We start from the raw sequence: 26,148 nt of genomic DNA, 5'->3' as shown, positions 1-26,148 counted from the left end.
GCTATAAATGGAGGGTCACTTAAAATTACAGTTGCAGACACAATCCCTTTTATAAGGAAAATAAAATATTATTTTGTCTGATTTGTTAAAAAAAACTCTCTTTCTCTAAAAAAAACTGTTTAAAAAGTTGCATGTAGAAATATTTTGCGTGCCGATCATAGTTTAAAACAAAATTAAAAATTTCATCCGAGCGGATTGAAAAATTTCCTGATTTATTAATGTAGGAGAGTTCAGATTGTTTACAATATATATTAGTCACAGCCATGATCAAACAAAACACATATAATAAATTTTAGAAATTTAATAACAACGACATATACACTGCTGCAGGGAATAAAGGGACTGAATGCTAGTTTTTAGCTGAGAATCTTTTTTTTAAATTTTTTAAATGGTCAGTTAGCATTCTAGTTTTTTACTGATTAATCGTCTCAAGCTCTAATTGTCTAATCCGTAGATCTTTGCAATATATTGATATTGAGCTTTCAAACTTTAGATTTTGCAAGATTTAAAAGTTTGAAATTATCAGGTTGCAAAGATAAAGAAATTAGAGAAAAATGTTTGAGATAAATAATATAGTTCTTTTATTATAAATTACGTACACCAATCATAATCCACAGGAACATGTACAATGCTAAAATATTTCTGTACAAAAATCTGTACATATGTAACATATGTGTACAAGAATCTGTACATATGTAGCATATTTGTACAAGAATCTGTACATGTGTAACATATTTATACAAGAATCTGTACATATGTAACACATTTGTACAAGAATCTGTACATGTGTAACATATTTGTATAAAACATGTTACTTTTTAATGATAATGTATGTACACTTTTCAGTTAAAACAGGTTTTTATGTTTAAGAATCTTGACATATTTAATAAAATGATTTAAACAAAACTACTTATGTACAAATGTTAGTACAATTCCTGTAAAGTGTACAATAATTGCAACACATCTTTGTATTATGGATCATTCCAAAACAAATCGAATTTTCGAAATTTAATTTTTAAATTTTTGTTTTAGTCATATTTTTTTCAAAATCTGTACCAACAATTTAAATTTCCACCAATAAGGAGATGGTCATTTCTAGACCCTGCTCTGTATTTCTAGACCCTGCTCTGCTTGTTTTTGAATGACTAAAATTCAATTAAATTCAAAAAACTGATTAAACATTACAAAACAAACTTTGAATTATGCAAAAAATAGTTAAAATAATAAGCTTTAGAAATTTTTGCATAGACATTTTGCATTTTAAATCTTGTATTTTCCTCGCCAAATCAAACCATCGGAAAAACAAAATTTTTTTTTTTTAACTAAAAGGCATTATATTAAGTGCATGTCCTCCATTGTTTTTGCATATCACTGCAATTCTAAAAAGATTTTAACAAAATGTGCAAAAATCTGCACATGGTGTTATGATATTCTAACACACTGTTAATCATAAGATTATAAGTGTTTGCTACAGGGTGTCCCACGAAATATGACAGTTGGTGAATAGTTTTCAATGTCTTCTTCCATGACACTGTACTAATTGTTTAAGACTTTTGCAGTTTTGAGTAATCTTTTACTCAAAAATATATTTGTTTGAAATCAATTTTACTATAATATTACTGCCATTTAGTATTTCTTACCATCATCTTTGGTATCAAACAACAAATTATAGAAGAAGACATTTTTAACCATTCACAAACTGTCATGTTTCGTGGGACACCCTGTATACGACTGTCCTGTTTATTTCAACTTTATAAACAGTACCGAAATTGATTCACAACTTGATAACTTTTATGCTAGGAAATTTTGTGTGTTTTTTGAAAAATTAGTAACTGAAGTTATTTTACAAATAACTTGTGACTATTACTTCAAACCCAAACAAGGAAACGGCCGAAATATATGTGAATCGATTATGGTACTTCGTGGACTACCCTGTTTAAGGGACTGTACACCTAATTTGAAGCGATCCTCCGTGCAGAGATGACAATGCCCGATTCACAACGGTATCCTTGAAACTTTAATCTGATCCAAAAATGAGGAACATGTTGACATTTTTCTAGGTTTCAAAGTGTTTAATTCTGATAGTTTTTATGTGTTTTCATGCAGTAAAAATGCACAAGTTAAAATTACAGAGAACGCACAATAAAAAATAATTAGTTTTTAAAACTGTAAAAAATGATATCTAGTTCATACTTGATCTAACCAGACAAAGCTTTTAAGGGTACCACTGTCAATCAGACATTGCCATCTTTCCAGGTAAAGTCACTTAACATTACACTTACAGTCCCTTGAAGGTAAACAATAAGTATCTAACGTCTGATAAAAAGTTGAATAAAAAGGTTAGAAAAGAGCAGCGGAAGCATGGGATGATTAAATGTTGAACTGCTTGCATAGATCCAGGTTTCAGGCAGCTTACTCATTCCATTTTCAACCTCAGGAGGATCTGAACAAATATTATATTAACAACAATTTTCTTTAAAAAGTACTTTTCATGAAATAAGTTTGCAAAGTTATTTTAGTATTATTATTGTGCACTGTGCAGGCCTTATTTTATTTCTGATTAGCTTAGGGACTGTAAAGGAAAAATGAAAGGGGGTATAGGCTGAAACCTGAGAATCTCAGGAGTTGAACGATACCTATAAGACATCTATCTTATGTTCCTGTCTCGAGAAATTTGCATAAAACTGTATAAAATTATACCAAAACGTATACATGTAAGCTATACGTCCGTATCACATGACCAAAACTCCCTCCAATGGCAGTGTAGTATTCTGGTCATGTGATATAGACGAGACAAGTGACAATAATACTGCACTGCCATTGGTTGGAGTTCTGGTGACATGTTCCGGACGCAAAATAATATTATCAATTATATCTATTAAAAATTAAAAATTATTAAATATAAATAATAATAGGAGCAAACTTGAGTTTCTCAGGCTCCTCTGGGATATCGTTGTTTTCATATTGGTTGCGTATTTGTAAATATGATCTGTTTGATACTACGAATCTTATACAAAATCTCATATATACGTTTTGGTATAGAATTTTATATCAATTTCTTGTGACAGGAACATCAGATCTCTTATATGTCTCAATCAACTCCTGAGATTCTCAGGTTTTAGCCTATACCCCCCTTTCATTTTTCCTGTACAGTCCCTTTAAGGACACATTTTCTTCACTTTTATTAGAGCAGTCTTCAATCCTGAGAGAATATATTGCTGTCTTACCGTACTGATTCACAATTTATAGCAATGGTTGATACATTTGCACCATGCACGTGTTTACCTGTACTCCGTAGACTGGTTATAAATGAAAACACAGGACTGTACTCTGACCAACCAAACCGGTTTCTTGCCATCACTTTCGTCTAAAAGATCAAATTATTTTCTTAACTAACAAGGTTAATGGGGGTATAAAATATGGGGAAAAAATGTTAACTTTTTGTCTTTAAAGAGAGTTTTCGCGAAAAATTTAAAGGAGGTACAGGCTAAACCAGAATTGAATTGGTATCAGGAGCAGCATATTAGAGCTATACATGATATACTGCTCCCTCCTGTACTGTATACCTGATATACTGCTCCCTCCTGTACTGAATACCAGATATACTGCTCCCTCCTGTACTGCATACCTGATATACTGCTCCCTCCTGTACTGTATACCTGATATACTGCTACCTCCTTTACTGTATACCTGATGTACTGCTCCCTCCTGAACTGTATACCTGATGTAGGTTACAATCAGAGGGAAATGCTGAATTAAAGGAGAATATACCTGATATGCTGCTCCCTCCTGTAGGTTAGTCAGGGGGAACTGCTGATTTAAAGGAGAATATACCTGATATGCTGCTCCCTCCTATAGGTTAGTCAGGGGGAACTGCTGATTTAATTAGAATATACCTGATATGCTGCTCCCTCCTGTAAGTTAGTCAGGGGGAACTGCTGATTTAAAGGAGAATATACCTGATATGCTGCTCCCTCCTGTATGTTAGTCAGGGGGAACTGCTGATCTAAAGAAGAATATACCTGATATGCTGCTCCCTCCTGTAGGTTAGTCAAGGGGAACTGCTGAATTAAAGGAGTATCAGCCCCCGGCTGGGGACCGTTAATAATGACAGTACTCCAATGAAGAGGATCGTCAGGAGAACTCTAAATATTTATAAAATATTAAAAGATTCGAGGATTTAATTCTTTTTGAATACAATTGAAAATATCCAATTTTCAAAGAGAAATGATTATTCATTTTTTATCGGACAAAATATTGCCCCTCTAAAAATTGAGTATCATTTGAAAATACGTATATCAGTCCCCTAGATGTTGTTGATCACATAAACTCATAAACGAATCAAAACTCATTTGCTCGAATAAAAAACTGAGGCTTCTAGAATATTTATAATATTGATGCTTTGACTTTATTCGCGCACAAATTCTAATATGCTAAATATCTCAGATTTTTATGTGGCGCCTTTAAAACCAAAAAAAAATAGACACAAGTAAAACCCAACTGAACAATCCTAGCTTTACTTTCAAGAAATCTCATTTTGAATCTTTGAAATTGACAAATTCAGCAGATGATTTTGATTGCTGATTTTTGAGTTTGACATTCGCGGATTTGTCCCGGGAAAACCAAGAGAACCGGTTTTTAGCCATTCAAGATTAAGCATTATTTTTAAATCCCAATCAAGTTAAAATAGAGTCACGAAGATTTTTTTCCTTGTAAAACTAATATTATATTTTTCATTACTGTTGTTTACAAAGTCCACCATGTTTGTTGAGAGTGTTGCGCAGTTTATTTTGATTTATTCTGGGTTTAAGTGTTAATATGGCCGCTCCCATGGACTTAGAATACCAAAGAATACAGATACAGTGAGTAGTACTGAGTATCACTATTTAGGTGAGAATAAGAAAAACATATTTGGGCAAAAACTATATGACGATAATGATTTTTTAAACACTAAAAACTGTTTAGTTTAGTATTGTAATGTAGCTTGTAAAATATTTTTTTTGATTACAAAGAAACTGATTTTTTGTCTTAAACTCAAATTTTGTAATTCCTATATCTTTGCAATCTGACGTTGTAAAAGTTTGATATTTTAAACTCAGAATATGTGATCAAACAAAATTCAAAGCTTATAATATCAAAGGTCTACGGCATTGGGTTGCGAGATATAGGAATAAGATAATCAGAGTTTGTGACAAAGAATTTTTACAAACACTGTATCTTTCATCATCTGAGCTGCAAGCAATATACTATTTTTTCTCTATTTTATGAAAACTCAGGATTTGTAAGTTCCCGGACTAACGTACCTCGTCTTGTCTATAGAACAGTCTATATTCCAGGATATCTTCATAGCTCCGGGTCTCCCAGGATACACGGTAGGAACCTGGACCCAGGTTCAGAACCTTGTTCAGGAACACAGGAGCACAGGGGTTACCTAATAAGGATATCTTTAAATATATGTCAATACGGCTGAACCGATCAGGCACAAATTTTGTGTGGGGCCTCACATGACCCCAGGGAAGGTTTATGGATTCTCAGAATTACTCAAAGTTTTCTCCGAAAAATTTCGATTTTCATATATACACCTACAGAGTATACAGTATTAAGCAGAAAATTCTGGAATAGGACTTTTTAATTCCAGATGTAACTTTAAAAAGTCCGATGAGCCTAACCCCGCAATTGTTCAGTGTAAACAGACCTATTTCACGAAATTATTGATTAAATAAATGTCTAATAAAACTGTTTGCGTTTGTAACAACATCAAATACACTAAAGTATAGCTATAAAGTCGTCTTCATATAATTACATAGTTTTCTAAAAGACGGTAAGATAAGGCATTAGGAATTTATTAGTTATCAAAAAAATTAATCATTGTAGGTTCTAAAAATGGTGGGAAAATAGCAACACGGTTGTAAACTTCTAAATTTGTTTTAATCAGTTATAGGCATCGGTTATAGGATAGGATGCTCTCCTGCTAAGATAAAGCTAAAATTGTGATTTTATTACGCATCTCATTTGTATGGAAAATACCACATGTTTGAATACAAAATTTGTTAGAAGTCATTAAGTATAGTTTTTTAATAATCTAAAGCAGAATTTTAGGCCAGTAACGTGAGCAAGGCCCGAAAAAAACTTGGTTTTATGTAGCCAAATTTTTTTTTAACCAATTACATTGTAATCTGTTTTAAGATAAAGTTTATCAAAAAAGATAATAAATTTATGCATTTCTAACGGTAAATTACGTAAAAAACGCAAGGTTTTGGTGATGCAAATGCTTAAAAAGTCATAAAATCTTTTTAAATTATAGAAAAGACGACATTCAATTGCATCTTATTGAACCCAATTGAAGCGTCTGGGTTTGCGTATAAATCCCAATTTTGAGTTTTCTTGTTCTCACTGTAAATAAGATTACAGTCATAACCAGAAAACTGTAGAATGGGAAGACAACATTATAGCATTTCTGAAGTGCATTTGATGTTGATTAAAGCAAATAGCTTTACTTCAAAGTTATTAAATTACTAATTAAGTATAATGGGTCTGTTTACGTTGCACAATTGCTGTGTCTCATGTTCAATGCGCTATTAAAAGTCATAACTTGAGTTTAAAAGTAGACTTCCTATTCCAGAGTTTTCTGGTTATCACTGTATAAAAGCATTGATTTTTTAAGTAAACTTTGCAAATCTTATTATTTATACCTCTGGGTAATGCACTTTAATTGAAGTGATTGAAAATCTAAGAATTTATTTTTATAAATTCACGAGAAAAAAATGCATTTTTGGATAAATTGATGGTTGGTCTCAAAAAAAGTCTATTTTTTTACCTCTGAGTTGAATGGTTCCCTTGGTTCTGCCCAGGCTGTTTACCGCGTGACAAGAGTAGTTTGCAAAATCCTCAACTCCTACCTTCTTCACAATAAGGTTATATTTCTTCGCTTCTCGACCTATTCCGTACCTAAAAATAATTCATATTTGTAATACAAGAAGTAATAATATAAGAAAATAAACCTATCTCACGATCTTATGGAACTTTCCCAAAGGCTTTTCCCCAAGCAACAACTTCCCAAGGGTATTTCCCCAAGGGCCAACTTCCCAGCTGTGCAATTTCCCAAGCGGCAACTTACCAAGTATGTTCTAGCCGGAGCGCTTTGTACCCTTGCATGTTTTAGTCGCAGCGCTCGGTCCCCTATCTTATCCTAGCCACAGCGCCTGCCCCCACTTGCAGCCTGTGGCGCCTCAGAGGGCCTAAACTATCCTTTGGGAAGTTGGGATATTGCAAATTTGGGAAGTTGCCACTTTGGAAATTGTCACTTAGTCGCCCTTGGGAAAAAACTCCTATTTCAAAAAGTGTTAAAACTTGATAAAAAATTGTTAGTTGAATAATATCACTGACAGTAAATTCTAACAATTAACCTTTTTTATAGAGTTTTGAATTTATTTAAAGTTTCAGACTGCGTCCATTAAAATCCGATTAAAACGTTCTAGAATAAAAGAGACAGTTTGAAAACTTTTGATTGGTGACGAGAACTTTCCCAAAAGAATTTCAATAAAAATCTAGAAAATCAGCATTATAATATTTTGCGTTGTGTTTGACAACAATCATACATTTTACGGGTGAATTCTACATTTATTATATTCTATTCTATTTGATTGAACAATCATATTCTATTCAATTCTTTTATATGCTATTTTATTCTATTCTATTCTATTCTATTCTATTCACCCCGGACTAACCAGAGTGAGCAGCATTTGGTTTCTTCTATTAGAAATCAATATAATTCAACAATCTTTTACCGTACGGATTTGTTTATGTTATACTTTTTCATACAAATGCATATGCCGACAAAAAAAGTACTTCAGAAAAAAACACTAAAAAAGTATGTTTAATGGGTCAAATTGTGATCGAAAGTCACAGCTTTCTGGAATATTGGCAGAACCGTTAAATGCACGTGTATTCTATTCTATTCTATTCTATCCATCTATATCTTTATACCTGGTTCCAAGATCCAAGAGCATTGAGTTTTTATACCAAGTAACTTCAGGTTTAGGTTCAGCATGAACAATACATGATAGTTCTCTTCTGTATCCTGTACCCCCTTCCACCACCTCTTCTGCAACCTTAAACAATACAGATAGTTCTCTTCTGTATCCTGTACCCCCTTCCACCACCTCTTCAGCAACCTTAAACAATACAGATAGTTCTCTTCTGTATCCTGTACCCCCTTCCACCACCTCTTCTGCAACCTTAAACATTACAGCTATCAGTTCTCTTCTGTATCCTGTACCCCCTTCCACCACCTCTTCTGCAACCTTAAACACTAAAGCTATCAGCTCTCTTCTTTCTCCTGTATCCCCTTCAACCCTAAACATTACAGGAGAGCTCTCATCTGTATCCTATACCTCCCACAACCCTAAACATTACTGGAGAGCTCTCATCTGTATCTTCTCTGATGAAAATATCTTTTGTAACCTTTCCAGAAGCTGTTAAGAATGCAAAACTATTATTTATTAAAGACTTCAGAAATTAAAGGGAAAAACCGTGCTTTACTAAAATACAAACAAATCTACTCATTAAAAAATGGCAAAAGGTTTACGATAACGGGTTGCAAAGATATATGGATTAATAAATCGAGTTTGTGGAAAGACTTAATTCTTTTGAATGCAGTATTATATCCTGGACCACCTTAGATTTCACTAATAATGATAATAATTATAATAATAATGATAATAATTATAATAATAATGATAATAATTATAATAATAATGATAATAATTATAATAATAATGATGTTTAATTCTTAAATGAGCGAAATCATGCAGTTTCAGTCATTTTTACTGAAAAACAAGGAATAGAGTTCATGAATAAATGCAACATGAATCTAGGACGATTTAAAAGTCGTCATTGAACCCCGTATGATTATTGGAACACCCAGAATAGTTTAATTATATACATTACTAGTTGAAGGGCCCGGCGTTTTTTTAGCCTATAACACCCCCCGGCCACCCATGAGGGTTAAAAAAAAATTCTGCCCCATCGGTCCAGTCGTTTTGCCGGCTATACGCAACATATTATATTTTTTACTGTAAACTTAACAGAAAGAGAAGGTAAATTTTTTGCGACGTTGTGACCTTGTAGCTCCTTTAATTTTGATTTTAGGGACAAGTATGAGTATCTCAGTATCTCTTTAACAAGATGAGTTATGGTTGAAAACGTATAAGATAACAATCCTACGTGGTATTTACATTAGTATAATGACGTCATCTACCTTGACAACTGGAGAATAAAGAACATGAAGCTTGATAAGTCCCTCACCATCCTCTCCTACTCCGTTATGGGCCTAAAGACAAATATAAAATAATAAATGAACCGATAACTCGCCTCAAACTCTATTCTTTTTATCGTTGCATCTGAACCGGTACAGGTATTTATTCGTACCAGCCCGTCTAGTGTACCTAGTATATATGTGGTGGACCAAACGCGTTTATTGCAACACACCCGTACGCAGAATGATCCAGTGTGATATCTCTGCAACCAGAGCCTGCGATTTAAAAAATTTGGGAAAATACGGCTCGGGTCTAATCTGCCGTTGAGCCTTATTTACGACTTGAGCTTTCGGATCTTATTTTCCATCTATTTGGCGGATTGTCATGGTATGAATTGGCGCATTTAAGGTTTTTATGAGAACAAGACTCACCATTGAGCCTTATTCTCCACTAAAAGCAACCACGGTCGGTTTTATTTTTATTGGGCCTAACTCCTTAAGTCGAGCCGAAGATCATGCAGCTGTCAATCACGTGACACAAGCTGACGTCAGAGTTGGGTCGAAGATTGGTTCTTAAAGTCGGGTAGTCGGGTTTAAGGAACTATGACTTGAGCCGAAGCTTTTAAATCGCGGGCTCTGATGTCGTAGACCTTACACATTCTAAACTATAAATTCTGCTGGATCAAATGCAGCAAAAGTTTAATATTAAAACATTTTGATTGTGTTGAATCATAAAAAATATTTTTCTTTTTTCTTAATTTTGTTTTCCTTATATTTCCATTTATTATTAAAATTGAGAAAGCTTTGGAAATTTAATATTATTACTTGCAGTTACGCGTAACAGATTTTTTATAAAAAAAATATTATGTAATCGTGTAAGACTATATAGCTTTTTAGTTACAAATTGATGTTTGAATGCCTTATTTTACCTTTACTCGACTTAATCTATATTTAGACCCACTTTCGGTCATTAGATTTCAACTTTTTATAGCTCTTTAAAAAGCCTTACGAAAAAGTAAGCAGATTGCACAATTTTTGCAAAGAAATTTGGCATAGATTTATGCACAGATGCATTTAGAGAAATTTGCACATTTTCAGTTTTCCTTGAATACAAATTTAGTTTTTGAAAATTTTGCAAATATTTTTGCACATTTGAATTCACCGTGGCAGGGCTTTTAAAAAATGTGTAATTTATCATATTTCGCGTACTTTTTTTGCTAATTTTTTGCTTAACAACTTGGTATTGCAATAAATATTTGAAATTTTGCGAATTTACAATTGTTTTCAGATTATTTATGTAAAGCCCAAGGGCTTACCAAAAATGTATTAAATATTATAAATTTGTATCACATTAAGAAAATAGGGGGGGGGGTACCAAGGACCCCCGACCCCCTCAGATTATATTGGGTAGCCCAGACGTCAGCCTAAATAAGGTTAAAATTGTTTGTAATTTCAAAATGCTTCCGGTTTCCGATATAGTGAACAAAATGTTCATATTTCTAGGTATAGTAAACAAAATGTTCATATTTCTTGATATATTGAACAAAATGTTCATATTTCTAGATATAGTGAACAAAATGTTCATATTTCTAGATATAGTGAAAAAAATGTTCATATTTCTAGATATAGTGAACATAATGTTCATATTTCTAGATGTAGTGAACAAAATGTTCATATTTCTAGATATAATAAACAATATGTTCATATTTCTTGATATAATGAACATAATGTTCATATTTCTAGATGTAGTGAACAAAATGTTCATATTTCTAGATATAGTGAAAAAAATGTTCATATTTCTAGATATAGTGAACAAAATGTTCATATTTCTTGATATAAAATACAAATTTTCATATTTCTTGAGATAGTGCACAAAAAGTTAAAAAAGCGAAAACAAAAAAAAAATTTACCAGACATTTGTATTTGCCACTGTGTCTCCTGTCAACATTGTGAAGAGTTAGAATCATTCCTCCACTGCTTAGTTCTATTCTAAAATAATGTTTTAATTTATTTAATTCTAGCTACATCAAGTGCCCGGCGTTGCCCGTGGAATAAAAAAATTTGATTTCGAAAAAATTCAGCTAATTTGGTCCAGCTATGGCTATAGCTTACATAAATATGAGCGAAGAGCTTTGTCTATATTTATATACTTTGCTTGTCTTGGTGTCTGTTTGTCTGTCTGTTTGTTTGTATTCAATAAACGTCAAAGCGGCTGAACCGATCGGGCCCAATTTTTTTGTGAGACTTCACATGTCCCCAGGGAAGGTTTAAAGATGATCAAAATTTAAAAATTGTAATTGAATTTTGGAAATCCACGATATTATTTTTTAAAATCCGCGAACATTTTTTTTAGTTTTTATCTAATAACGCATACAGATGAAAATGTTTACACGTGAAATAGAAGAGAGACCCTAAAAGCCTGGCAATATACAATAGCTTCAAAATATATAGATAACTTCTAGAAATCAATGATGTTTTACTAGTAACAGTAAAATTCTCAACGACATCTTTCTTTTTAAAGGGATTGGAAACATACTTTAAAGAGACTCTATATTTTCATATTCGTTTGTCCGATTCATTTCTTTATCTCAGCAAACAATGAGGAACGAAATATGCAATTTGCAACTAAATCTATCCTAAAAAAGTGCTATATTCGAGGATAATTGTCAGTTTTCTGGTCCGAACTGTGTATTGTTTCCTAGAGATTACTTTTCAACTATGCGTGAAAATGTTTTCTTTTTGTCGTAAAAAAAGTATCTTTGTATCAGATCTGAAGTTAGAACTTATGTTGTGAATCTCCTGATCAAGCATTTATTCTCAAAAGTGTCCATATTGGATATCGAGATCTAGTGTTTAAGATTAAGGATACTCCACAAAAAAGATCCGAACTCTGAACTTATATAATTTGCTCTGGTGGCCTGATTTAATCTAGTTTGATCTAATCTGATCTGATCTGATCTGATCTGATCTGATCTGATCTGATCTGATCTGATCTGATCTGATCTAATCTGATCTGATCTAATCTAATCTGATCTGATCTCATCTCATCTGATCTCATCTCATCTGATCTCATCTGATCTAATCTGATCTAATCTAATCTGATCTGATCTGATCTGATCTAATCTGATCTGATCTAATCTGATCTGATCTGATCTGATCTGATCTAATCTGATCTGATCTGATCTGATCTGATCTGATCTAATCTGATCTGATCTGATCTGATCTGATCTCTGCTGGGGTTGTTATGTACAAAAAGATGGAATTAAAATATTAAAAACAATTTTCCATTTAACAAGGTTTTCTTAGGGATCAAACAGAATGCTTATCTTCCATCTTGAATCTGAGGGAAAAGTTTGAATTGATAAAACAAACTGGGATTTGAATAGATATGTCCAGGGTTATCCACAAAGGATGAGACTAAACAGACGACATAAAACTTTTTAAATGTGAATATTTGAATGGTAAATTTGAACTTCTGTCTTCAATACAGTCTTTTAATAGCTAGGTTATTTTTAAATACAGGAAAGCATGGATGCAAGAAAAATAACTCAATAAACTCCGAACAGCCGTCTCTGAAGTCTCATCCGTTTTGGGTAACCCTGTTTATTTACTAGGCTTTTAGGGTGTTGCGCGCCCCAAATTTCTTTAATCTTAGATTTTATGTTCCTGATCTCCAAGAATTACATTTTTTTTTTGCTTTTAAATATTTTTATTTTTTTTGTAAAGCCTGGGGTGAGAGGAGTGTTACTTTACCCAGCCCCTAGAAAAATTTCTCATAGTTAAGGTATTGTGGTGCAATTAAAAAAATATAGCTATAATAACCTTAAAGGTTAGGGTGCTAGGAAGGCTTTAAACAAATTGCAAAAGGCATGTCGGAATAAACCAACCAAAATGTTTTAAATAATTTTACATCCGTTTTTTAGAATTGTTTACAGGTGTCTAGCTTAGATAAAAAATTAGATTTTTTGAAACATATATCTATCGGTCTTTAAACCGTCATGTATCCTGGCATATGTATCTAGAAAATTTGCCTAAGGTTTTAGAGGCCTCATGAAAATCAGCTTTTTATCATATTTCAAATGCTCAATTATTCGAGGATTTTTTCTTTGAATTTAGGGTCACTTTAAATTATGTGAACAGTCCATTTAAAAATTATTTTCTTCTCACCTACTCCCTCTCCTCTCCAACCCGGGAAGGACGGGTTCATTGTCCCTACTCCAGGTCACACCAGGAGTAGGGTTCCCGTTCGTTCTAAATATATTTAAATTCTTGAGTATCCAGTATACTCTGGATATATTAGATAATTCCTAAGTTCACAGAAATTGTCTTCAACAAATTTGCTTAGAGAGAGATCCACAAAAAACACATATTAATTACATTGTTATATTACATATTTCGGGCAATATTTTTCTACTGTTTTCTTGCTACAAAATAAAGTTTATCAATCTATTAATCAATTTTTATTTTTATTTTACAAACGTTACATTTCATTTCCACAACATTTACAAATTGAGTGACGAGCTTAAAGAGCGTAAATAATTAATTAAGAATAATTAAACGTCTCTTTTCTTTCTTAAACTAAATGGTTTGACAGTCTAAAACTAACTACAATGCACCCTACATTGCCCGTGGAATTTTTAAAACGCTTTTGGAAAAAAAATTCTAATTTTGAAAAAAATTCGAATTTAAAAAAAATCGAATATGGAAATAATAATCGAGTTTGGAAAATAAAAATCGAATGTTTTTAGCCGATGTTACCTCGAGGGTACCCATGGGTTTCCTAAAATTTAGCCAATTTGGTCTAGTCGTTTGGCCAGCTATATTGAATTGAATATATATATTTGAGCGAAGATAAGCATATTTGGGGGGATAAATTTAGACAATAATTTAAAACTGATAAATCAGTCCAATTAAAGATACAAAATAAGCATATGCAGCACCACATTGTTGAAATCCCATAATTTTTAAAATACCCTTGTTTTAAGCATAAATCTCACAGATAACCACATTATCAGTTTCACAAATGAATACGACGTGAATCAACAACGATAAAAAATGCTTTCATTTTTAAAAATTGCATGAACTCTAATAAAACTCTAATATGGTAATAAACAAAGCAGACCGTTTTGCCCATAGTGTTTGGGTGGGGAGGAGCGTCGACTACCATTGCATTGAAACAGGGAGTAAGGAATAGAAGGGAAATATAACTGACGCGGTTCGCCCTACCATATGATTTTACATGCTTTGTAGACGGTACTCCATTTGTATAAGAAATATTCAGAATAGGTTATTGTGTACGCGGTAATTGTACATTAGACATGTATAATCATATGGTAGGGCAAACCGCGTCAGTTAATTCTCCCTTCTATTTCTTTATACTCCCTGCATTGAAATTATTAATACTACTGACCTGCACTCTAAAGAAACACTGGTTCCTTCTCTAACTGTTATTTCTCCGCTCCTAGGTTCAGTTCGAACTGAAGGAGGAACTAAAATCACAAATTTAATCAGATTGTTTAAAGGGAGTGTTCGCGAAAAATGAAAGGGGGTATAGGCTTACGGCGAAAAATAAGCGCTTTTGATTGCTACTAATCTTACTATCTATATATTTTTTATTTTTGTCTGATATCTGAAAACATTTATTCCTGTTTCGAGGATTTTTGATAATGAGGACAACATTTTCATATTTTCCAGGAATGTTTGAAAATCCGGCACCAGCAAAATATAATTTTAAAAAAGAAATAAAGATTATTATGAAATATTAACTATGTTCGAATACGCCGAAAAATAATCAATGACTATTGATTTTTTTACGATCCGAGTTGAATGTTGCAACTTTCTGAATTTGTATGGACGCTACGTTCTTCTTCAGCATGAGTCGTTTTTAACAATTTTCTCCAGATAGACACAACAGATAGAAGTAAGATTAGTAGGGATCAAAAGCGCATAATTTTCGCCGTAAGCCAATACACCCTTTCTTTTTTCGCGAACACTCCCTAATCAAACTCTACTTCCCTTGTCATTACATACTTCCAGTCCGGAGACCTTTGATATTTGTATTAAATAGTTCAATTTTGAAACATTAAAGATTTACACCATTAAATTGGAAAATTAGAGTTTTATAAAAGTAATTCTTTCCTTTCTTTTCGAATGAAAAAATCCAACAGCTTGAAAGAGTGTTCAAGTTATCTTAAATAAGAGGTTGTAACTTTTTAATTAAGCCACGAATACGTCTAGAGCTTAACTTCCGTTTCCCGCTTAACCTATGTTTAATGCTATAAATCTTAAAAGTGACCTGCGGATTAATGCTAGATAGACGATGAAGAAAATTGACAGTATTTACACCTTTCAAAATGAAAAATGGAGGGTCACGTGATATTACGCCAACAGTACCTTTATTAATATTTACAATTACCTAGTATTTCTACAATATGAACTACAGCTAGAGGTTCAGCTGAATCGGTTTCGACCTCACAGCTGTATCTTCCTCCGTCATGAACTCCGATACCGGAGATCTCAAGGTTGTCTCCGACCAACTCCAACCTAGCATCACGTCTAACCTGCAAAAAACGTCTCACACTTCTCCAGTTTTACGATTAAATCTCAATCATCATTATTTTTACCCTGTCTTAAACTTGGTTTGTGCTAACTATACTGCGATGTGTTCCTATAGACATGAGAATCAAGTGACGACTTTTATATCGCCACTCATACTTAGTGGTTTATCCAGGGGGATGATAGTTCTCTACCTGTGTGCTCAGTTAGCTGTACTGTACACTTACAACTGTTTACTAATAATGACATACTATAGGTTAGGCCAGAATCAACTTATAATAAACACATATTCAGTACGCTCTCGGTATGGCCAATAAAATTAGTAAAGAATTAGCGTACACTATCACTCTATACACTATAACCTCGTTGGATCCACTTATTCTGCCTAAAACTACTCTGGAATTTCTAAATTTCGTCTACCATTTTTGTACTTTTATAATTGACAGAGATATTGAAAATATTGTACTTTCAATCTTTATAATAATATTAAAATTGTTGAAATATTAAATATCTCCGTCAAGATTAAAGATACAACGTATGCAGATTTCAGACCACATTTTCAACATCTCCTTTTCCGCAAATCTTTCTTCCCTAATATCCAAACATTCTTAGTTATTTATCAACTATCGAATCAAAGACGATATTCAAGTCAATTTTCAACTTATCTATATAATAAAACAAGACATTCATATCTATGTTCCCTCTGGCCATCCAAACGGCTGAACCGAATGGGCTGAATTTTTTTGTGGACACTCATGGGTAGCCTGTAGGAATAAACTTGCTATGTACTGAATAAACTTGCTATGGACTAAAAAAATTTGCTATATACTGATTAATCTTGCTATCTACTAAATAATATTGCTATTTACTGAATAAACTTGCTATGTACTGAATAAACTTGCCATCTACTGAATCAACTAGCTATGTACTGAATACACTTACTATGTACTGAATACACTTGCTATGTACTGAATACAATTGCCATGTACTGAATAAAACTTGCTATGCACTAAATATATTTGCTATGTTCTGAATAAACTTGCTACATACTAAATAAACTTGCTATGTACTGAATAAACTTACTTTCTGAAATTTATATCAGCTCTATGAAATTAAAGTGAACTCTATTAAAATGAGGTTTACTCTAACAACTCTAGATGTACTCTAATAAGTCGGGGTGTACTCTATTATCTCAATAAGTGCTGTACTAACTCCAAGAGTAATGTACTAACTCCAAAAATACTGTACCTTCATAATTCCTGCTGTCAGGACTCTATGCCCCTTCTTCCATAGCATTATAGTTCCAGGCCTAAATACATTCATTTATTTAATCATTAATTATTATGTATTATCATTATATATTATTCATTATCTATGCTCCTTCTTCCATAGCATTATAGTTCCAGGCCTAAATACATTTATTTATTTATTTATTAGTTATTATGTATTATTTATTAATTATTATTTATCATGAGATAGTCATTATTCATGATTGCAGTTCCAGGCCTCAATTCAATTTTTTATTTATTTATCATTCATCATTCATTAGTTATTATGCATTGTTTATTCATCCCTTCTTCCATAGCATTATAGTTCCAGGTCTAAATACATTCATTATTAATTATATATTGTGCTTTGTATTATCTTTGCTCCCTTTTCAAGAACATGCAGTTTTTTTAATAACTAATTTATTACTTTGATTTATTATTCATTTTACATTATTTGGAGAGATAGCACTGTTTAAAAGTCAACATTTAATAATTAATGAATACAAAATACTTTACTTCATAAATGAATTAATTTAGTTTTTCATTGATTCATTAATCCAGGGCTTGAAGGAATAATCCATATATCTTTGCAACTCAATGTTAGATAAAAATAATCTTAAAAGTTGAAAAATGTTAAAGTTTTACGCATTCAGGATGCAAAGATATACAGATTAGAATATTTAAGTTTGTGGCAATGACTAAATTCTTGAATTAGTTAGAATCAGAGATCTACTAAGATCTTAATAGATAGTCAATGCTTGTGTCCCTGTGTGGCATTTAGAGCCTGAGTAATAGCTTGTTGGATAGTTACGCGTGTGACCCTGTGTGGCATTTAGAGTCTGAGTAATAGCTTGTTGGATAGTTACGCGTGTGACCCTGTGTGGCATTTAGAGTCTGAGTAATAACTTGTTGGATAGTTACGCGTGCGACCCTGTGTGACATTTAGAGCCTGAGTAATAGCTTGTTGGATAACTACCAAGATCGCGCCCTTTGGTAGTGGTGTTGATGGTTCATGGGATTGAAGTCTGTGGATTGTGTCCTGGTTGACTATGATAGCGGAGGGGAGGTACCTGGACTGTTTGGGAGGAACTTTTAATACGGCATTTACTACAGGCACTCTTAAAATGAAAGGCCACTTGAAATCTGAAAGACAGTTCTAATAATTTAATTTAATTTAATAATCAAACTTCATTCTTTTATTATTAAAAAAGAATGATAAAGTGAAAAAGGAAAAAAAAAATATTAGAAAAAATTATAGGAAAATGATTAAAACATAAATATGTAGTAAATGCCGTACTCTTAAAACTTCGTCCAGAACTGTATCAGTCCAGGTACAATCCGTCCGCGATAATGAATATCAAACCTGACACAATCCACATGGCTACAATCCAGTGAACTATCAACGCCACTACCACTGGGCGCACGAAAATATATTAATAAATCCGCGAACTTTTTTTATGTTATTGTTTTATAAACTGCTCAGTCTAAAAGCCTATTTACTTAAAAGTCTCTGAGTCGGAATGGAAAGAAAACATGCTGACCGTGCACTTTTCATATTTGTTAGATGACGGTAAAATTATAAAAAATTTTATCCTCGGATTCTATTGGAACAAGTTGGATCAAGTACTCTACAAGTTAAACACTTACACGTGTTTGAGTTTGGTTTTAACTACGGATAACTCCAGGGATTAAAACTATATAAAGTTGGGGGTATACATCAATGCTCTGAGGTGCAAACTGAAGAAACTAAGCCTTCATAAAACCCAGTTTGGTCAATCAGCTTTCATTTTGAAACTTTACATTTTTTAAGTTCTGAGTCAAATTTTCCTTAACATCTATTTATGGGCACCATACTATTTTTCTCAATTAGCTTCGACATTCTCCATGTTTGGGATCTAGTTTTAAGCTGAGACATGTTGGGATTACATGTAGGGTGTCTTTTAAAACAAGTTTTTTTTCATTACCATTGAATAATAAAAATTGAAATTATTCTTTAAAAAATCTTGTATTTGTTTTTAAAATGAAATAAGGCATTGACTAAAGTTAAATCATGATTTTTTAAAGAGAAAACTTAAGTGAACCATTGATATAAAATATTTATAACATCAACAAGAGAAAACTTTAAAATATGTGAAATGAGAAACATGAGAAGTTATATATGAAAACAAGAGAAGGTATATATGAAAACAAGAGAAGGTATACATGAAAACAAGAGATGATATAGATGAAAACAAGAGAAGGTATATATGAAAACAAGAGAAGGTATACATGAAAACAAGAAATGGAATATATGAAAACAAGAGAAGGAATATAGGAAAACAAGAGAAGTTATATATGAAAACAAGATAAGGAATATATGAAAACAAGAGAAGGTATATATGAAAACAAGAGAAGGTACATATGAAAACAAGTAATTAGGAGGGGGGGGGGGGATATTGAAATATTACCTAGTTGATATCTGCTGAAGAGGGCATTCTAAAAACAGTTTTGATCCAACAGGAATTTTATGAATTGTTTCTTCTCCTATCATCCTATACTGTACACCATCATCTAAACATGTACAAATAGAAAATTGTATAATATACATAAAAACTGTACGGAGTACATATAGAAAATTGTACAGAGTACACATAGAAATTTTTAAAGTGTACATATGAAAAACTGTACAGTGTACATATAAAAAACTGTACAGTGTACATATTAAAAATTGCAAAATGTAGTGGGAGGTATAAAACATTTTTTCCATTAATTGGTAGTCGCAAATTATCAACATACTTTAAAATACGAAATAAATTCTCTTATCTCATTTCTCTTTAAATGACTGTCCCATTTAAAAATCAAAGCATGTCCGTTATACAAGTACAACGTTATTGTTCAAACCTTTATCTCAATACCAATGATGAAAATTTCGCCATGTTGAAAAATGTTGAAAAATGTTGAAAAATGTTGAAAAATTATCAAAATGTTAAATTCTGATAATTCCTCTAATTGTTTGCAATGTAAATCTCCAAATCTCAATCAAAAATAATCAGTTTTTAGTTGACAAGCCCTTTTTAACAAAAATATGTTTTCTTTCGTTCAGAATTCAGAAAAAAAATAAATTGGGTAGGGGGGGGGGGGGAATAGGTTACTTATTATTAAATTCATTTCCTACAAAGAATTCTGACGGAAAGAATGAAACATCAGACAAAATATTCAAAACGTGACCAAAATTTTTCCAGATGAAGTGCATAGTTACATAGTTAAATAGGTACATAGTTACATTGTTAGATAGTTACATAGTTATATAGTTACATTGTTAGATAGTTACATAGTTACATAGTTACATAGTTACATAGTTACATAGTTACATAGTTACATAGATAGATAATTACATAGTTACATAGTTACATAGTTATATAGTTACATAGTTATATAGTTACATAGTTACATTGTTAGATAATTACATAGTTACATAGTTACATAATTACATAGTCACATAGCTACATAGTTAAATTAGTAAATAGTTACATAGTTACATAGGTACATAGTTATATAGTTACATAATTACATAGTTACATAGTTACATAGTTACATGGTTACATGGTTACATAGTTACATAGTTACATAGTTATATAGTTATATAGTTATATAATTATATAGTTACATAGTTACATGGTTACATGTACATGGTTACATAGTTACATTGTTACATTGTTATATAGTTACATGGTTACATGGTTACATGGTTGCATGGTTACATGGTTACATGGTTACATAGTTACATAGTTATATAGTTACATAGTTACATAGTTTACATAGTTATATAGTTATATAGTTACATAGTTACATAGTTACATAGTTACATAGTTACATAGTTATATAGTTACATGGTTACATGGTTACATGGTTACTTAGTTGTACATAGTTACACAGTTATACATTAAACTTTAAATTGAAATCTTTAAGTTTTAAAAGTTGTATTTTGCACAATTTTCTGTTTGTTCCCAAACGGAACCGACTGAAACGTAAATTCGAAATTTTTGCATTTTTACGATCTCTTACATGTAATTTTTAACAAAAAATGCTGCAACATGCCTTATCGATTTACGTTACATCACAAAATTGCAAAAACAAATTTAAAAGATTCGATCTCATCTTATTAGAGAGCTATTTAATATTTAGTATTTACCTTCTTTTGCAGCAACAGTATGGATAAGGATAAAAAGTATGGAAGTTAGAGAAAATTCTTCTTTTTTCATTTCGTTGCCGTTTTAGATTTGTCGACCAATAAAAGGTTATTGTTGGTATTTTTATTGCAATATATTAGAAGTTCTGGTATCTTCTCGCGGTTTAATATCACCGGGGTTGGGTTTAGTTGCTTCGCTCTGATCCTGGCATGTTCAGGTTATGACTCCGGGTATTAGACTGGTGCGGAGAAATGGTTTGGGTTCGGGACGCAACCTCCCGTTTGAACGGAGAACCCGGAGAAATAAGGCCGGAACCTGATCCCGGTCCTGTACCATTAGAAATACAGGATACCGGGATATAAACGTCCCAATGTCGGGTTGCAACAAATGCATTAAATTTTTATTTCTGTTTCTGTGGAGTCCAAAAGTAACCCTGATATGGACTCCCTGGTCTCCCTTTTATCCCTTGTAACCCTTTCTTCCTGGACTCCATTGTATCTCTGAAGTTCCTTGTATCCCTAGAGTTCCTTGGATCCATGGACTCCCTAGTATTTCTGGACTCCCTTGTATTTCTGGACTCCCTTGTATCCCTGGACACCCTTGTATCCCTGGAGTCCCTTGTATTCCTGGAGTCCCTTGTATCCCTGGATTCCATTACATCATTGGAGTCTCTTGTATCCCTAGAATCCCTTGTATCCCTGGACTCCCTTACATCCCTGAACTCCCTTGTATCCCTGGACTCCCTTGTATCCCTGGACTCCCTTGTATCTCTGGACTCCCTTGTATCCCTAGAGTTCCTTGCATCTCTGGACTCCCTTGTATCCCTGGACTCCCTTGTATCTCTGGACTTCCTTGTATCCCTAGAGTTTCTTGCAGCTCTGGACTCCCTTGTATCCCTGGACTCCCTTTTATCCCTGGAGTCCCTTGTATCCCTGAACTCCCTTGCACCTCTTGACTCCCTTGTATCCCTGGAGTCCTTTGTATTCCTGGACTCCATTACATCAATGGAATCTCTTGTATCCCTCGACTCCCTTGTATCCCTGGAGTCCCTAGTACACCTGTGACTATAGAGTCCCTAATATTTAAAACAATATTTATCTTCTTTACATGATCTTTAAGAAATTAATCACAACATCTGTTTCGTGTTATTGCAGCTTAATACCACCAGTTTTTAAACTAATTTTCTTTAGAATTGATAAAAAAATTCTTAAATATTAATGCTGGTACTTAGTCTACACGTAGGAGGAGAACAAAATTAAATCCTCAGAAAACTTCTATAATTTATTGACGCAACAAAAAGCCAGGGAAAAATGAGATGAAAAAATATTCTTTAAATAATAACATTCTTATTAAAGGGACTGTACGGGAAAGAACAATTGGCCCTCTATGCAAAAAAGGCAAGGTTCTCAACCCTTTAAGGCTTTGTCTGACCAAGTATGAATTAGATATTTTCATTATTGGCTTTTCTTCAAAAGTAACTTGCATTATTACTACAAGAAAACGTTTAGGAATTCAACAGTTTTAAACCTGGAAAAATTATGATATCTGCCAAACTTCTGATTCTATAAAGGTTTAATGGTACCCTTGTGAATTGGGAAATTTCATCTTTGAAATTACACTATACTCTGTGCAGTCACTTAAACACGCTCCTCCTCCTTCTACTTGATTTGTTCAGATTTCGTCTGAAATGTGGCCGTGAGATGGCACTTTAAAAACCTAAAAACAAAATCAAACGAAATCAAACAAAATCAAACAAAATCAAACAAAATCAAACAAAATCAAACAAAATCAAACAAAATCAAACAAAATCAAACAAAATCAAACAAAATCAAACAAAATCAAACAAGATCAAAAAACCACATTAAACACTACAACCCGCGATTTAATAAATTTGGGAAAATAAAACTCAAGTCTAAGCCACAAGAATTTCCCGAGAAAGGGTTGGTTCATTTGGTGTGCCGTCCCGTTTTGCCTGGTATAATCTGTATGTGTACTGTACAGCTAGCTCTAGCTGGTAAGATGTCAGCCCAGTTATTGAAATGAACCGGAATATAACCATGGGTACTGGAACCCATGGACTTAACATTGAATCTTCCTGACAGAAACAATCTCAATAAACGTGGACCTAACATCTAGTTTTTTACTCTACAGAGGTTTGGTCCATCACCATCACCGAATGTTAAGTGAAGCTGTCATTGAGACCAATTAAAGGCTCGAGCTTTTGGATTTATTTTTCACAGAGTTGGATTTATTAAGCCATTTAAATGCTGTATTTGACGGATTTTTATGATTGAAAACGAAAACCAGTTTCCAATTTAAGGACACGCATAGACAAGTTTAAAGGGAGTGTTCGCGAAAAATAAACGCTTTTATCACTACTAATCGTACTTCTATCTGTTGCGTCTAGAAGGAGAAAATTGTTAAAAACAACTCACACCTAAGAACGTAGCGTCCATAGAAATTCGGAAAGTTGCAACATTCAACTTGGATCGTAAACAAATAAATTTAATTCCAAACAAATCATTCAGATATTACATACAAAAGTCATCGATTATTTTTCGACGCATATATGTATAGTTAATAAGTAAGATTAGTAGCAATCAAAAGCACTTCTTTTTCGCCTTAAGCCTATACCCCCTTTCATTTTTCGCGAACACTCCCTTTAACAATTCATGGAAAATAACGTTGTTAACTTGTTTTAAAAAAAACTTAAAACAAAATTTAATTTAGTGTTTAAATCCTTTAATTTTTGATGCATGCGAGTGTGCTCAAAGGAAAAAATTCCAATCTCTCCGAGGTAAAACTGCTTTGGCAAAACTTTATATGAAGATGAAACTTTTTCATAGTTAGAAAGAATGTTTAGTAAAACTTTTTACATTTATTTGAAAGTTATGAAAAATGTCAATCCTCTTCAATAAAAGTTACCCCAAAGATTACTTACAACTTACAAACTTACGGCAGAGTACATATATATATATATATTTTGGGAACCAGTTTAGTTCATAGTTATTGCCGCGGTTTACCCGCACTTGGTCGTAAATTACGAGTTTGGCTATTTTTCCCGATTAAAGTTTACTTACTAAAGTTAGAATCTCAAAACTAAGCTAAGAACATTCCCGTGGCTCTCTCAAGTTCCCCAATCAAAATGTGAGGCCAATCGGTCAAGGGGTTTAAGAGTTAGGATCGAACATACAACCAAATATTACTGTAAGATACTTCAAATTAAAACATTTCAATAAAAAATAAAATGATCAACCATCGTCCCGTATATTTCAGGATCTTAAAATACATATATACAGGACAAATAAAGTAGTAATCTCTGTTTGTTTGTAAGTCTGATCATAACCCTGGAACCTCTTAAACGATTTGTCTCAAATTGACTCTTGATGGGGAACTCGGAAGAATCACGGTAATGTTATAAAAAATCTAAGTTGATTGATGAGACTTTTATATATAAAACTTAGTATTTGTCTGTTTGTATCTAATAAATGGTTGAACCGACGAGGCCCAATTTTTGCCTCTGAAAATTTAGATTGAAAAAAGTTAGAAATAAAAAAAAACATAAAATCTGGAAAATTTTATATTTAGGGTGTACAAAGATTAAATGGTGGCATTAAAAGCAATTTTAAAGAAAACTGCAGATAGATTATTCTTGTTGTTGTTTAGTGCTCTGAATTCGGTGCTTTGTACGAATAATAAAAAGTAAAAAACGGAAATTCAGCAATATTATTGTAATATGTTATACTTTCCTGATATATATATAAGTATTCTTCCATATATATATTTATGTTTTCTGTTAGTTAGTTTATGTGTGTCCAATCAACGTCATTAAATGACAAAGAGGTTAACAGTTAACAGTTACTCAAAATTTAAAAATTTTGTCTACAAAAAGTTTCGTTTTTTTAAGACTTTAAAAAGAAAATTCTGCAAAATAGTTTTTATATTGAAAAAAACAAAAATTAAAAATAATATTTAAAAGTAAAAATATAAAAAGTGGTAAGTCAATAATTTGGTTGAATGATTTTTACTTTTTATTCCTTAATGGCCAAATCAGACTATTTATCCTCTTCATATGTTACATTATTTCTATTTCAAGATTTAATAAGAAAAAAAAAATTTCTGAAATATAAAAAGTAATTAGCAATGTGCCCATTTTCGTTATAATTTCGAGTGACTCAATTCAGATAAGGAGGCAATCCCTAAACACAAAGGTACCATTTGAAACATTTATCTCAGTTCCTAGAATCAGCCTGCAACAAAGAGTCTCATCAATTTTTAAGAAAGGATCGACTTTAAAGTGTCGAAACGCCTTGGGCTTTGATTTTGCCGCTCTAACTCACTTATGCTTTTTTGTAGCTATTTACATGTACATTTTAGCTCTAGATTTAGATTAGATTTGGTTTTAAGAAGTAAATGGCAATAGTCTCATCGATTTTTGCTTGAGAGCCATGAAACCTTTTAATCAGAGTGTTTTGTAATCCTATATAATTATAAACATGGATATAATTTTTATACTTGATCAAACTGCGCTTTTAAGGATACAGTTGTGAATCGGACATGTCGCTCTATGTATATTTGGAGGGTTAGTTGAAATTACGTTTACAGACCCGGTATTCATCAATTATGTATAAACCACGCAACTCACGCACCTTTGACCCTTTAGTAAAAGTAAATTCAACCTTGTCTGACCGCGTCAACCTTGTTGCACCGGCTAGTCCTATTGAGTGTCTGCTTCATTTACCAAATGTCCGGGCGGCACAGTACAAACTAGGACCGGAAAGGTTGACCCGGCTCATAATTTCAAATGCACTACGGCTGCCCGTGAACTGATAGAGGTATTTCACCTTTTTCTATTAAATTTTATCAGTTAAGAAAGTATTTTTCTGGCCCCCCAACAAAT

The 26,148-nt window shown here is 32.6% G+C and overlaps 1 protein-coding gene across 1 annotated transcript; it reads right to left on the bottom strand.

Annotated features, from left to right (window-relative positions):
- Positions 1–195: 195 nt before the first annotated feature.
- On the bottom strand, positions 196–21,489 carry LOC111701364 (opioid-binding protein/cell adhesion molecule). Its single transcript, XM_023472622.1, has 15 exons — positions 21,251–21,489; positions 19,527–19,629; positions 17,060–17,120; positions 15,672–15,816; positions 14,667–14,745; positions 13,424–13,507; positions 11,167–11,245; positions 9,260–9,331; positions 7,987–8,237; positions 6,818–6,948; positions 5,304–5,431; positions 4,023–4,145; positions 3,286–3,367; positions 2,283–2,443; positions 196–1,379 (listed from the first exon to the last, which is right to left on the bottom strand). The coding sequence occupies exons 1-14, from the start codon at positions 21,318–21,320 to the stop codon at positions 2,310–2,312; spliced, it is 1,542 nt and encodes a 513-aa protein (XP_023328390.1). The 5' UTR covers positions 21,321–21,489; the 3' UTR covers positions 196–1,379; positions 2,283–2,309.
- Positions 21,490–26,148: the final 4,659 nt, after the last annotated feature.

The sequence above is a fragment of the Eurytemora carolleeae genome, unplaced genomic scaffold (genome assembly GCF_000591075.1).
Source record: "Eurytemora carolleeae unplaced genomic scaffold, Eaff_2.0 scaffold26, whole genome shotgun sequence".
In the NCBI taxonomy this organism is placed as follows: domain Eukaryota; kingdom Metazoa; phylum Arthropoda; class Copepoda; order Calanoida; family Temoridae; genus Eurytemora; species Eurytemora carolleeae.
Note: the sequence above shows the minus strand (reverse complement) of the source record. Positions and strands in the feature narration are given on the sequence as shown.

Bases quoted from the DNA above. Each gene is read 5' to 3' on its own strand.
- LOC111701364 (XM_023472622.1), bottom strand. From the start codon at position 21,320: ATGAAAAAAGAAGAATTTTCTCTAACTTCCATACTTTTTATCCTTATC. The intron at 14,746-15,671 runs GTAATTGTAAAT...TTGTGATTTTAG, and splicing joins TCATATTGTAGAAATACTAG to TTCCTCCTTCAGTTCGAACT. The intron at 11,246-13,423 runs GTGAGAAGAAAA...ACATTATTTTAG, and splicing joins TTGGAGAGGAGAGGGAGTAG to AATAGAACTAAGCAGTGGAG.